This window comes from Meleagris gallopavo, chromosome 5, assembly GCF_905368555.1.
Source record: "Meleagris gallopavo chromosome 5, MGAL_WU_HG_1.1, whole genome shotgun sequence".
NCBI lineage: Eukaryota > Metazoa > Chordata > Aves > Galliformes > Phasianidae > Meleagris > Meleagris gallopavo.
In genome coordinates this window covers 26,828,705-26,844,256 of record NC_139408.1, presented here as the reverse complement: position 1 = coordinate 26,844,256, position 15,552 = coordinate 26,828,705, and the positions used below count along the sequence as shown (strand labels likewise).

The 15,552-nt window shown below is 37.9% G+C and overlaps 1 protein-coding gene across 11 annotated transcripts in view; it reads left to right on the top strand.

Moving 5' to 3' along the window:
* PCNX1 (pecanex 1) overlaps window positions 1-15,552 on the top strand; it is an 82,318-nt gene that overhangs the window by 8,637 nt on the left and 58,129 nt on the right. For 8 of the 11 annotated variants that reach the window (XM_085224914.1, XM_085224915.1, XM_085224913.1 and 5 more), the window contains exons 2-6: window positions 419-627; window positions 6,019-6,124; window positions 9,464-9,509; window positions 10,387-10,476; window positions 12,141-13,841. In XM_085224914.1, coding sequence (XP_085081040.1) covers window positions 419-627; window positions 6,019-6,124; window positions 9,464-9,509; window positions 10,387-10,476; window positions 12,141-13,841 — 2,152 coding nt within the window. The remainder of the gene's footprint in view (window positions 1-418; window positions 628-6,018; window positions 6,125-9,463; window positions 9,510-10,386; window positions 10,477-12,140; window positions 13,842-15,552) is intronic. The other 3 variants (XM_085224923.1, XM_085224921.1, XM_085224924.1) reach the window with 1 other exon arrangement.

The following is a 15,552-nucleotide window of genomic DNA, read 5'->3' as shown; positions in this document are numbered from 1 at the left end:
TCGTGTTTGGTTTAGTCTTCAAGTGTGAATGAAATGTAATTGGAAATATCTTGATATAATAGTCATGCTAGCTGTAAGCCTCCTCGTCTAAGTATTATATTCCAAAAACCTGGAGGGAAAAAAAAAAAAGAGGAAGTTAAATTTGCTTTTCAAACTCAAATCATAGGTTTACTTAGCATGCTGCTGTGGTGCTTTGGTATTTTGTAGTCAAACTTTTTTTTATCTTGCTGGACTGCTAATAGTCTCCATGCAAGGTTTAGACTGTATAATGTGCATGGCTTCTCAGATTTTGCTGAAAGCAAAGGTTAATATCTTCAGGATGAAGGAAATCGTTAAACTGTGGGTAGCTGGTAAGTATGCTTCTTAGGAATATTTGACCTTATGTTCACTAACACTTCTTCTGCTCTTCTTTTGAAAGGCCCTTCCTTCTTCCATGATGATAGTAGCTGTGTACTGCCCAGTAATAGCAGCGCTCTTTATCGTTTTGAAGATGGTGAACTACCGTTTGCACAGGGCACTGGATGAGGGAGAAATTGTGGAGAGGAATGCCAATGAGCGTATGGACAGGGGTGCAAAAACAGAACAAAGCAGTGTTTCAGCCAAGAGGAAAGACAGCAATGGACCCAGGTAAGGTTTCTGTCGATGTTTGTGTACTGCTTGAAATGTTGAAGAGTTATGTCTTTATCAGATGTGGAATGGTGGATGAAATAAACGCTTAAGAGTATGGATGCTGACTTCTGTGATTTTTTTGAAAGACTGATTAAGTCTAGTTTAAAAAAAAAAAAAAGCCCTTTTTACATTTTAATTTTGAAATGATGATTTTATGTCAACTTTCTTATTCCTTTTTTTCAAAGGACCTGGAAGATGTTGGAAGCACTGAGACAACAATGTGGAAAATGTGTGCTCTTTAGGTTGCTAAATATGTGGTGAACACAACCAGGACTAGTAATATTATTTCAGCAGTAGGTGTGGTTTTAAAAATCTAGCTGTCAAATACTTACTGAGTTTTTAGTGATAAAAGAAGTGTCTAATCTGAATTTAGTTTGCTTAGTTTTACAAAGCTGGTCACATATAATACTTCACTCTAGTTGTAGGCTTGATTCAGGAGAACACTGTCCTGTGAACCTGGAATTCTGAAATTGTTCGGCTCAGTAGTGAAGATGATGATTCTGAAGTATTGTCAATAGGAAATTATTATTTCCTACAGATCTTCGCTTTTGCCATCATCAAAAGAGATTTCCCTTCTCTGACCAGGCTATGCAGAGGAAAAAAGAGCAAAAGATTACTCATCAGCGAGGCTGTTTGAACTCAGTATGTGTTATGAGCTCTATTATCAAAGCCTCTGCCAAACTCCACGTAACTGAGGACCTCTTAAGTGTTAGACTACATGAAATAAATGAGTCTTGAATTATTAGCTTTTTAAAGACCTTTCTCTTTCCTTTGTGTTTCTGGCTATTATTCATGAATTGTTTTCAGAGTGAGGGAATTGGTATACTGTCCTACTGTGTTTCTTTAGTTTTTAAAAGGAAACAAAAAAAGATCGACCCAACACGAAAGCCTGAAACTTTTAAATGGAGGCGCATAAATGGAGGCTATAAGGAGCTGTAATCAAAAGAAGCTTCTTACTCTGTGTATGGGGATATTTAAAGGTTAATGTGGTGGTGTTTAAAATGTTTGGGATAGAAGTGAAAGGACTTCCTTGTGCATGTGGAGTAGCTTCCACAGAGTGAGTCTTATGTTCTTCTGTATCTGTGCTCAGCTTAGTATTATTAGCAAAATCTGTCTTCATTTCCTTTAAAGCTGGTATACAGTAACTTCTTGTATCAATCTTTTATAACCTGACCATCTTTCCATTCAGCATTTGGTAACTGAACCTGCTGATTTTAATTGTAACTCCATTTAGATCACCATACTTCCTACTAAAAATGTATTGTTCTGTTTTGGTGCAGTGCTACCCTAAATGTATACTAATGCTTTTTCTGCTTAACAAAATTCATGAAAGTAAACTAGTGGTCTTTTCTGTTTAAATGCAGCCTTGCTAATGCGTGTGTTAGATGTGATCTGTAGACTTTTTTCTTCGTTTTGTTTCTAAGCTGTGTAGGTTTTGCATTTACAAGGGCTGCCAGGGCTTGGCAAGAACTTCTTTGTACAGATATTGTACAATTATTTATGGATGTTTTGGAAGTTCTGTTTTTTCTGAGGATCAGTTGATGTGGGCCAATTTACTACATTATAAGTATTTGTGAGCTCAGATGTTGAGCTTAGTTTGGCGTGTGTCCTGCTTGCTGACTGAAGTTTCATTTACTTTCATATGATCCTTGTTCCCACTCTCAGGTCTCTTAACTGGAACTGGGAACAAGGTCAATGTGAAAATTACAAAGTTACTTTTTGGTCAGCGGGATGTGCAGTATATTCTAATCTTTACCTGGAAGCTCACGAGAACTTTGGGGTAATGTTCAAACCAGTAGAGGAGATACAGGGCAAGGTTTTAGTGTACTAAGTCAAATCAGAAGAGTAATAGAAAATCTTTTGTGATGAGTGTGTTTATGTGGGGTTTTGTTTAGTTGTTAATCCTGCTCTTGTAGCATGGATTGGGCATAAGGGGTTTTTACCACATGCAGATCCACCCACTTCTCGTGCAGTTGCTAACTTCATACTTTTATGGCAAGGTGGTGTTAGTTATGCTTTACCTCTTGTGAGATTTCATTAAAACAAATAAATAATGGGAATACGAACTCCTAATCCTGCACTGAAGGAATTGTGCTGGAGTCTGTTAGGTATCAGTGGATCCACGTACATATCTTTAACCATTTAACTTGCAGTCTTGCTTTTGGGAATATGAATGCCTTCCTTATTGTGTCAGTGCCAGTAAAGTGAGGAGGTTAATGGTGACGGTTTTTAACCCGTTTCCCAGCTTACCAGAAGATGTTGTCTTCCTAAAGGATGTTCTTACTATATTTCTAAATCATATGTACTTCAAGAACAATTTAGTGGCTCTGAAGGATAGAAGGAAGCAAAAATATAGTCTATTGACAAAGGAAGGTTTTCAAGATGAAGAATGAAACCCTTCCTCTGCTTTGTCCTGATGTCACAACTGTTCTAAATTCTCTCTGTCATTGTCTGAACATCGGACCTCTTTAGCTAATCAGCCTAAGCCAGTTACTAAACTTCTGAATTCCTGTAGGCTAGCAGTCTCTTTAGACTTTCAGCTGGACTCTGACATGCTCACAGTTGCATATAGTGAATGTGCAGGTTATGGATGCCTCGTCTATTGCAATTTTGGTTGCACGTAGCTGGACATAGTTCACTCAATCTTCTCAATTTGTCTGGTTACTTCTGTTTCTTTGGTTACTTGCAATCTGATAAGTGTAGCACTTGCTCTGGGGTATGAAGTCATCAACCTGTTAGAAACTGGTTGTAGGACTTAATAGCAGGAACAAATGACTACTATACTATACTATAATGGCAGCAAACAACTGCTGGGGCTCTGGGCTACAAGAGCATTTGGAATCTTCTATGCAGTGGTTAAGCCTGAAAGTCTGTACTTCCTGCTTGTTCCTGCAGACACTTCTATTGTTGTTTTGTTAGTAGCTTTTGTTATTTTGTTTGAGTGCTGCCTCAGAACACAGCAGCCCTATGTAGACTGTCGTTGAATCGTATTGTTGCTTGTGCTGATATCTGCTGGTTCATTTTATAACAGAGCTGCTTCCTTCCCCCACCCTGGCCCTCCTCCCCAGATCTATGCATGAAAGCTAATTCCTGTTGACTTATTCTTCCTATTTTACAGAACGTACTTGAATCATTTGCAATGTTTCTGAATAAATTATTTAAACAAGAACAGAACTTTATCTTTTTGTGAAAGGCATTATTTGTTATTTCTCTAGTTGTCATCATAATGTATGCTGAACTTAAATATTGAGTAGATTTTTAGTTTAGTCTTAACTTTATATTATGTCCTTAAGTGTTCTAAAAATGTTTACGTAGGGAATACTATGTTTGGCTAAAGCTGATGGAAACTAAAGAAGCTGAATTCTGCATTTTTTTTTTTTCTCCCACTGATTCATCCTTAGCATTATTGATAAGATTAGGTCAGAGAGAGCTTTGTAAACAACAAGCAATTACAACATGTTTATGTCACCTGAGCTATATCAAAATGGTGGCACACCTCAGTTTGCTGAAATTGGACCATACTGTTCTGCTGACTAACGTCTGATTGACTCATAAGCTGACTATTTTTTACTTAAGAAGTATATTCCTTACTTCAGACATTTTGTTTTGTTATCCCTTTGATGAGGGAATGTTCAGTCTGTAGAGATATGTGATTAGGGGACTCATGTATAATTTGGAATGGTTCCTGAGGCCGAACTCCAGCGTGATTTATCTCTCTGTGAGATTACAACAGGAAACATCATACCACAGTATAAAGGCTATTTCAGGTGTGTTAGCCTATTGAGAGATTCTTTATAATATCCTACTTCAATATTCTTGTCTTTTTTAAAAAAAGTTTTTGTTGGTCTGACTATATGGGACTAGATGCATATAAAGACAGACCTGCTGTATTTCTGCCCATTTCTGTCCTGTTCTCCACAGGTAACAGAATTGTATCTTTACTTTCATTCCAAATGGAGCAGGAGGTGTCATTTCTCCATCAAAATACTGGAGTGGCCTTGTCGCAAGACCAGCCTACTTCTGTTTTGTAAATGTCTGCCTTTAATAAGCTGAACTATGGTGAATTATGATTTGATGGTGTTGACCTAGAACATACTTTCAAAGTAATATTTATTAATCTTGATTAAATCATTAGGACATTATAATATGTGTGTTATAATATATGTATTGCATCTTAAAATACATCTTAGTAGGACATCTTAGTTTCTGATAGAAAGTTCTTCTGTGGCAGGAGTGCTGCTCCAAAAGTAATGCCTCCTATTTTGTTATGTTGGCCCACAACATCAGAGATATGGCTGTTGGTGATACGACTGAAGAGGTTAAACTTTCCTACCAATATTCCGTTAGGTTTTGTTGCCGTGTGACAGATGGCAGCATAGAGGCAGTCTGGTAGAACAGTGTCTGACACGAAAGTGTGTCTGAAGCAAAGGTGTGGCATTGAATTCCTCCCTGTGGAAAAATGGTGCCCATCGACATTAATCAACTCTTGCTGGATTTTTGTGGAGACCAAACAGTGGGTGTGAACACAATGAGGCAGTGGGTGGTGTTTTTCAGCACGAGTGATGGTGGGTCACCTCTGCTGATGCAGATGTTTGAGTCTGGCATGTACGCTCTTGTTTGTTGCAGGTGAGAAGGCATAGCTCATGGTGGAGGCAACAGTGAAAAAGATTGTTTTGTAGCTGTGAAATTTCAGTGCCAAATAGCATTGTTGTAGTTTCCATGGAAATTAATAGGAGGCATTAATTTTAGAATGACCTACAAAAGTAATGATTTGGTGTCTGATGATGGCTAAGTCCCTCAGGACCTCTATCTTCATGCCTTTCCAGTAGCTTTTAGTGATGATGTGTGGCTACTTGTTTAACCCATGCTTAATTTTGCTCCTAGGTACAACTTAAGGAGAACTTTTTGATCTGTGTAGCAGCAAATTACTTCAAATTGAATTCTTCCCGTGCTTTTAGAAGGACTGTTATTGACTGCTTTTTCTGTTGATTGATTTCTGTATGTTCCAGCTGACAGATATTCCAAAAGTTACACAACTGTGTTCACTTGCAGGGAAAGTTTCATATGCCAGCATTTCAGAATCCCTTAAGGTTCCTAATTCTTCATACTTTCATACTGTGCTTTCCAGTGACAGTGAAGTTGCAAGGCAAGCAGCTTCTGTACTAGTGTATAGGGGACTCCATTTACACCTCAGTTTTCTGCATCACATGAGCAGTTTTTGTCTGAGGTACTGGGATATGCTTGAGCTTATGAATTTTGAAAAGCAAGATGTTTTAAATCTGGACTCAGCGTAGTCAGACATTTTATGTGTTTAACTGGTAGGTTAATTATTTTTAATCTTTCTCTTAGTGACCCTGGTGGAGGAATTGAGATGTCAGAGTTCATTCGAGAAGCCACTCCTCCTGTTGGCTGTAGTTCACGCAATTCTTATGCTGGAATAGATCCAAACAACCAGGTGAGAATTAAAGCATTAAAGTAGTTACTGCTACTGGCTTTGTGACCACTACTCATTGCTGATTTTTATTTGTTTTTAGTATAGTTTTTCGGATTGATCAGCAACTTATCTGCCTGTTGTATTTAATTGCTTTGTTTGGGATGGTGTTGCATGAGCTGTTCGGTTCCTTATCCAGTCTTGTGTTCTAAGAACAACTGGCTTTTACGAGGCAAACTACAGTCCCAGCAGGAAGTATTCAATTTTTGCTCAGCCTGCTTTCTTCTGATATAGAAAGATGGCTCACAACATGGTCAGGTAAATATTAAGACCTGCTGTCATAGGCTTTTGTCTTCTCTTTTGTACTAGTGAGCCATTAGATAGAACACAGCTACGAAGTCATGGCACAAACGAACTGTTTGATATGTGTCATTTAGACACTTGATTGGTAAACTTCAGTTGTATTAATTTTGAGGAGGCTTCTGTTAACTCTTCTTAGGATGTATCCACCACTATCTCTTGCTGTGCTAAATGGCTTTTTGAATGTCATTATTTCTGATGATTCAGACTCTGCATTTAAAAAAAAAAAAAGTTAATTTGCTAGAGTACAAAGATGGTTGAAATAGAAATAATGGAACTGTTAATCTTTAGATTACCTCTGCAAAATCTTCCCAATTTTGATGCCTCAGCAGGAGCAGGAAGAAGGCACTAAATACGGGCTGCTGTATTCCAGATGGAAGGGCTGAAGAACTTGCCGTTCTTGGATTGTAATACAGCTTCATTATACTCTGTTCATTTTGTAGTTTCACTGGGAAGTTGTTCTGTTCCTTTATTATGTCTACTGCAGTTGACTTTTACAGTGCTGTATGTGCTGTTCCTTTCATTTAGCTTCTGATGGCTAGCCAGTCATGGAATCCTTCTTTTACCAACTTATCAGAGGATGAATAGATCTGACTGTCCTGACTGTAAGGTTATGTTGCCAGAGAGCACTGCAGCATTCTGTTAAGATTACAGAAGCTATTTTTGGATAGAGGGGAAATCCTTGTCTTGGTATTATAACAAGTCCATCCGATTAGCTCTGTTGGCTAGCAGTGTATAATGTAGTGCAATATTATGTTGGTGTTTTTGCTGTATAATGTTTTGTTATGCAGCTTAGATAGGGTTTGTAGTGTTAAAGGAATAGGAAGTGATGGTCCATGTAGGAGTAGGTTAGTAGACCAGGGCTCTTGTTTCTTTGAGAGCCCTTTTTTTGAAGAGCATTTTCCACACTGAACTGTTGTAATGTTAAAGCATGTGAAGGAGCTCCATACTCTTTGCTGCACGCTTTAATGCTGATACCATAATGCAGTTGAAGCTACTGATAAAAATTAGTGCTTGCTAGTTGCCTGTGATTGAATTTGGAGCATCAGCAGGGTAAGAGTACAGTAAGCAACTGAGTTCTTTTCAATTTTCCCGTGCTGATACATTTGCATTCAGCTACAACATCTGGAGACAGAGTGTATTACTGAAGGTAAAAAAAAAAAAAAAAAAAACCCACACAACTTGAAAAATTGCAAGATGACTGACAAAAGTGTGCTTCGCAGTGCAGTGAAGAAAATGAATTAAACAAGCTTTTTTTGTAGCAAAGCAGTTATGCTGTAGTCTGGCTGGATAAAATCTGCATGTGCGTTCAGAGAACGTTAGATTTGCTATATTTACAGAGGAGAAGTAGTAGAATTATGCTTTTTTTTTTTTAAGTCATTTAAATTATACAGTAAAGCATGGTTGCCGTCCTTTCTTTTTTTAAATCTCTCAAGTTCATATTTTGCCTTTGAATGCCCTTTGCTTATCCTGTTTCTGAGAGATTTAATTATCTGTCAGTCATGCTGTTTTTTGTGAGTTTTTTGAGGGAGGTGATAGTGGAAATATTACTAAAGGAAAGCCTGAATTCTCTGCAACATCTCATCAAAACATTTGCTAGAGGTTACAGAATGTACATAAAAAGGCAGACTAATCCTAAATGGCTGTCAAGCTCTTAAATGAGGAGGGACGTCTATTGTTAGTTGGCCATTGAACATGACTGAAAATAGATATTAAATAAAACTTGGAATATGATTGTAGCTAGTGTCTAAAAAATAGCTCAAGAGATGAGATACTGCAATTTACTTGCTTTGAGATGATTGTAGTCTATGTAATCAAACTGCTATTAAAAGAAAAATTGCACTAGCAGGAACAAGAGGGAAGAATAAGATAAAGGAAAATCACAGAGTCATAGAGTAGCTAGGGTTGGAAGGGACCTTAAAGATCATCTACTTCCAAACCCCTGTTGTGGGCAGGGTTGCCACCCACTAGATCAGGCTGCTTAGGGCTCCACCAATCTGTCCTTGAATGTCGCTAGGGATGGGGCGCACACAGCTTCTAGGGCAGCCTGTGCCAGTGCCTCACTGCCATCCAAGTAAAGAATTTTCTCCTGACGTCTAACCTAATCTCTCCTCTCTTAGTTTAAAATCATTTCTCCTTGTCCCATTCACTATCAGACCATGTAAAAGGTCAGTCTTCATCTTGTTTATAAGTTCACTTTAAGTACTGGAAGGCTGGACTGAGATTTCCCCAGAGCTTTCTCTGTGATGAAAAGCCCAATTCCCTCAGCCTTTCTTTGTAGGAGTGATACCACAATGCTCTGAGCATCTTTGTGGTCTCCTCTGGACCTGCTTCCACAGCTCCACGTCAGTGATTAGGTTAAATTGATCTAAGCTTATTCAGCACATCACCCAAGGGGAAGTGTGCTACTGCCACTTCCACTGTACTAACACGTAATGTCCTTGTGGTTTTCTAATCATTGAATCAACTCTCTGATAGACCTCAAATCTAACCCTGCTGAAAGTGCGTATCTCTTCCAAAGCAAACAACTTCTGGATTTAGCTTGGTATTTACTAAGTTGACAGAATTTTTATATTAACGTGGTGTTTCCCTTAAACATTTTAGGGATCTATTGGTACTGCATTGAACATACAGCTTTATGGTAGCAGTTATTAGTAGATCACCACAGTAGTAATTCATTTTCCCCATGAAGTATTTTCAAGGAAAATGTCCAGATTAGAAGCAATGGTTTTTAAAATCAATGGTATGAAATGCCTAAGTGTGTTGGCCATAAAACAAAGAAATAGCAGTGTAGTTGGATGCATAATTAGGTGCTTTGTCATCTGTTGGCAGAAATATTTTGAGGTAGAAATGACTTTGCAGTGCTGTGGTATTGTTGGAAGCTTTTGTGTCTTTAAAAATATCCCTTAGATGTATAGGCAAATGCATGCTTTGCAGTAACAAAAAATACAGTTGGCTAATTCCTGTAATCCTACAGCTTTTTACAAAATTCCCTGTTTCTAGGTTGGATCTGGATTATCTCGATTGGGAACAGCAGCAACAATCAAAGGTGAGATTTTCAGATGCTTCCACAATGTAATTTTTAGAAGCAGCAGTTTAATAATATTGCTTACTATGCTGTTTCCAAATAGTTCATCTTAAAAATGTTTTGGTGACATAATTTACTTGTGGGAAGAAATCCACCTGACAGCTGGAAATGATGTCTCTAAAACATTCAGAGAGTGCATCTTGGAGCACGTGCTATGTTTTCTATATAGCATCTATTATTTTTTTAATTGCTGAGCTGAGGGTCTGGTTTGAGTGGGCTTTCACCTATAATTTTAAGTTCTGTTTTAACCAGGGACTCCTCTGGTACTGAGTTTCAGTGACTTGAGTATTTATGGTTACTTAGCATCAAGCAAAAGTATTGTCTAGGACAGCCATAGTAAACTCCGCAGGCAGGATATGGATATGGAAAGTTGCTATTTTGTATACTCATTAAACTGATAATAAGAAAACTGATTTTTTTTTTTCTACCTTCTTCACTTTTTTTTGTCCATTTTTAATATTTACAAATATTTCATTACAATCTACCCATCATTTTTATTGGCAACCATTGCAAGAAGTAACACTCAAGTGCATATATCTCTGATTTTTTTTTAAAAAATATAATTAATTTCATTGGGTTTTAAGATACTTTTGCAGGTCTTCCGTGGGAGATCTGTGTAGTTGAATGAAAACATTCTTATGTACACAATAGGTATGTAGGCAATATATACCTCAAAAAGAAAAGATTAAATCTTGTGTAACTTACAACTAGCATTGTCTGCCTTTGCGCGAGGAAATAAGGGTAACAAGCTCTGTGACAGATGAGGAATCTTCCATGCATGTGGGTGTGTGTGTTTAATATTTTCAGCACTAGTACTGTTCTTTCTTAACATTTACAGGAGATACTGACACTGCCAAGACCTCTGATGATATCAGTTTAAGTCTTGGACAGAGTTCTAGCCTATGTAAAGAAGGGAGTGAAGAACAAGGTAAAATTTCTTTTTCCTGCATATTAAACATGGTGTTTTGTTACAGTGACCCTTTGCTAAATGGGCTAAATACATTCATGCAGTTTCTTGATAGAATCTAAAAAACTTATCTTGAAGCTCTCTTTCTTTTCTTAATTACTTTACGTTCCTGGGATACATAGCTTGAATCCTTCTATCTTTATTCTTGGGTTGCGTGTTTCCTGTTCTTGCATTTTCCAGCAGGTGATAAATATTTACTGTTTTGTCTCCTTGCTGTGGAAGGATAGCTAGCTTGTGTGTCTGTTAAGTAGTTCGTTATACTGAAAATGACATGGAATTCAGGGACTTCATCGTTGACTAGTTTGCTCTGCTTCCCATTACAGCCAAATGATGTTTCCTAAATAGGTGTGCTATTCTGTAAACAGGCCTGCACAGAATGGTTTTTCTGTGCTAAGGACAGCTTCCAGTACTTGAGCTAACACAGTTCCTGTAATTGCTTTTTCCTAATCTGTAAGGAAAATGCTAGCTTGCATTCTTCATTCTTCCAGTTTTGTTTGAGACTTCATTTTTCATTTAGCTTTGTTGGCAGGAAAAAAAAATCTTCTCAAACTAAAATAAAACAGAGCGTAGCACCATAGGGAAATCTTTTGTTTCCTGATTTTTTTTTTTTTAAAGTATCTGATGATTAACAGGAAGTTAACTCCAAAAAGTAGCATAGTTCAATTTGACAGGTCTGATTTTTCTGTTAGATTCCTTAAATGTATTCAGTGATGACTGCAATTCAGTGCAGAAAGTATATCTAAGATGTTGCATCACAGGCAACAGTGCTGTTGTAATAGGCAGCTTCCTTCCACTTCATAATGGAACTGTCTGCTAAATCTTCTAAGTTACATGCGGTTATAAATCTTACCAAAAATGAACAATTGTAGTAATTTAACTTGATCTCTGGATTATTTTATTTTTTTTTTTTTGACAAAATGTAAAGGAAAATAGCCTGACTCTCAACGTTACTTCCAGGTGGACCCTTGTACAAGAGAAAGCTTGTGATGTGTAATGGAAACAGTGATCCTGAACAAGCGCTAATAGCAGATCCTTGAGACTTGCTTTCACAGAGCCAGTGTTAGAAGTAGGGTAACAGTTTTGAAAGAGCAGGCAATACTTGTTCTCTTTATAAAACCGTAATTCAGCACTGTCTGAATTAATCTCAGTAACTTCCTAAAGAGTTCTGTTATGATTTTGATAAAACTCACGAGTTTACGAGGTATGTGTTAGGTGTGGTATGTGTTTTTGTTGCCTTCAGAGTTGAGGGGAGTTATTTTCTTTAATCAGCAAAGATTTTTGTGAATCAGTTTACTGCCTGCAGGAGGTGGGACAGAAAGCAGAGTGAGGGGAATATGTATAAACCTGGAGACACATACAGCAAGAAAAGAGGTTGTGGGCTAGTTGGAATTCCTCTTTCTTTTATTACCTACTAAGATTTAGCTGCTGTTTACAATTTTTTAAAAACATAATGGCTGTCAGACTTGTCTCGACATTAAGAAGTTTTTTTTAATTGTGATATAAAGCATTGTCCTTGCAAATTCATTTGTTGATTTATTTTATTTGTTTTTAAAAAGCATTTGAGAAACAAACTATGAATTGTGAATATTGTTGTAAAATATTCATATAAATATGTACTTCAACAGATTTGGCAACTGATCGGAAGCTTTTTCGTCTGGTGTCGAATGACTCGTTTGTCTCCATCCAGCCTTCACTATCCTCTGCACAAGATTTGCCACGAGACAACAGTGATAAATTGTGCCTCTCGAACAATCAGCTTGTGGACCAGTCTAAAGCTAGTGCGTGTGACTCAGAAGTAGCTTCGCTTATAACTCTGCATTCTCACTCCTATAGAAAGGATCACAGACCACGAGGTGTACCAAGGACTTCTAGCTCTGCTGTTGCTTTTCCAGATGCTTCACTGAATGACTTCCCTCTTTATCAACAAAGACGAGGACTAGATACTGTCAGTGAGTTAGAAGCTTCTAAGCCCCCTTCCGGATCCAGAGAGTCCTTGGCTGAGAACTCTTGCATTTCGGGAGTTTTTCAGTTGGATGACATTCTGAAAAGTAGCAGCCCTCAACCACTGGCTAAGAGTGGGAAGAGCAAATCCTTGAAAGCAGACAAAAGTGTGGACAGTCTGAGAAGCCTGAGTACTAGAAGCAGTGGTTCAACAGAAAGCTACTGCAGTGGGACTGATCGTGACACTAACAGTACCATCAGTAGCTATAAAAGTGAACATACTAGCTCTACGCATATAGAAAGTGTGCTGTCAGAGCACGAGGAGGAGTCTCCTAGAGAAGAGAAAAAGGATGGTAAGAAAAAAGACTGTGGTGTTGACTCAGAGGATGACAGTAGTTCTACTACTGACAAAAGGACTAGTAGTGAAAGGACTGCTGTGGAAGTGAGCTCTATTAGTGGTATTCAAGAGGTAAAGGGTTCTAATGCATCCAGTGAGATGCACAGTCAGAAGGGTCTTAGTGCCTCTGCTTCGGAAGAGGCCAATAAGAACCCCCATGCCAATGAACTGACTACGCAAGCTGACAGGCCGCCTGGGAAGGCTGCTGAACAAAGAGATGAGCAGAGTGAGAAACTAGTTCTGTTATTAGATTCAAGAGCTTCTAAAGAAACTAGTGGAAAACAAAAAGAAGGAGATGTTCGACCCAAATCTTCTAGCTTAATACATCGAACAGCCTCTACCCACAAGTCCAGCCGAAGACGGACAGGAAAAAAGCGGGCTAGTAGTTTTGATTCAAGTCGGCACAGGGAATATGTTTCCTTCCGAGGTGTATCTGGTACTAAACCCCACAGTGCCGTGTTTTGTCATGATGAGGACTCCAGTGATCAAAGTGACTTAAGCAGGACGTCAAGTATGCAGTCAGCTCATCAGTTCAGCAGTGATAGCTCTTCCAGCACCACATCCCATTCATGCCAGTCTCCTGAGGGAAAGTACAGTGCTCTAAAGACCAAATATGTTTCTAAAGAACGTGGGGGTGCAGACTCTGAAAATATTCATAAAACCCACGTGAGCTCTGAAGGAATTAGCAAAAAACGATCTACACGTCGGACTTCTAGCACAAACAGTGCCAAGAATCGTGCCAGAGTACTAAGCCTGGACAGTGGTACTGTAGCTTGCTTAAATGATCCAAATAGTTTAATGACACCAGGTAACATAAAACAATTAACCACTTCAAAATCTGATTTGGAAGCCAAAGAGGGAGAGGTGCTTGATGAGCTATCTCTGCTGGGAAGGGCTTCACATTTAGAGTCAGTCACTCGTTCTAGGAATAGCTTACCAAGCCAGGCTACGTTTCCTGAAGGGGAAGAGCAAGAATCAGCAAGTGGAGGTAAGTAAATGACCTGCCAGAAGTAACCTTGCCACGCTTTGTTAATGAATTGAGGTATGCTGAAGTGTCTTCCTGTATCTGTTCTTGCCAGTAAAACACTTCCAAAGCATTTCAATCATCTCTCGTGGAAGATCTGCAGAAATGAGAGAAGAATTCATACAGGTGTTATGAAGTACATGGGTAGACGTATCTGCTGATTTGTTACTGGCAGTCTCTGTTAAATTTGGGCTGTATCTTACAGTTAATATTTGTGATCACATCAGACCTACTATTGTCAAAATTTTCAATTTGCGTACTATTTAAAAAGTTAACAGCAGAATTGGGACTGTTCATGGTAAAAGATTGTGCAGGTAAAAAACATAAGATGGGACTGATTGAAGTGACTATTGCCTCTTAAATGAACTCTATCAGGTGAATGAACTCAATAAGTGTGATATAAAAAAAAATCCTTGCAATACTATCTTCGATTGTGCTTTCTCATGATAATCTAACTGCTAAACTGAGTTCTTCTAGGGATTTTTTTTCGCTTAGCTTTGCCATTGTTCAAGTTGGCTGTGCAGTGTTGTTTACTTACAGATTCTTTGTTTCGTCCTCATTGTGAGAACATGCTTATCTTCCTGTGCTAGAGAGAGGAGTGTAGTTTCCTCTTTCTGTAACTATTGCTTTGTTTGGTGTAATGTAAGTCTGAGGTTACTCGCATAGCTAGTATTAGTATAGATGAATGAGGGCATTTTTTCATTTTCTGCAACTCTTGATAGTTTTTGTTTATCACTTGTAATGTTTCAGTCTCCTTTTTTGTTTAGCCAGATTGACTGCCTTAACTGGAGGGCTCAGAAGATAAGTGGGTTTAAACTATTTTTGCAAGGTGTTACTTGAAACACTCATTCTCTGACATTTGTTTGTTGAAGGAAATACCTATCAAAATGCCTGGATCTTGTTAACTAAGGACTCAAATGTTTCATAAATTGTCTTTACATAAAGGCAGCAATATTTGTAAGAAATTATAGCAAACTTAATCTGAATAGTAAGGACAGTAAAAGCATAGTGTCTCTTGCATTTTAAGAGGCACTAATCAAGTCACTAGGAGCTGAAACATGACCAATGAATGGTTCTTCTCTTACAATGGCTTAAGAGCAAACTCTACTCAATAGAATTACTTTATGGAAAACCACATTTGTGACTACTGCTCAAATTTGACTGGTTTACAGTAAGCTCACAGATATTTAGATGCTTTCATTAAAAAAATAAAAAATAAAAGGGATAGTGGAAACTTAATGACACTTAATGTGTGAGTTACTTTGTTATTCCTAGTCAGAGAGCTTTGCAGTGTTATTTAGTGAAAAGTTCCATTTACTAGCTCAGTGCTTACTCAGGGTTAAACACTTAATGCATTTTCATATTACACCTCGTTAAAATGATAGCACTTAGTTATTTGACTAATAAAAGGTCTGCTTTATGTATTTATGGTCTTGAATGTATGCTCTCATCAGCACACAATTTCACTTCGATTTATTACATCTTAAAACTGTTCAGGTTCTTTACAGACGTGCAAGGGATTTATGTACCTTATTTTATAGAATGTAGTAAACTTCGTTCAGTCATCAGTAAAAGATGAAAGAATCAGCACAGCGTTGATTGGCATATATTGCTAAATATTTTGATCGGTCTTTTAATGAGTGAAATAGCAGGGAAGAGCAAACTGAACATGTCT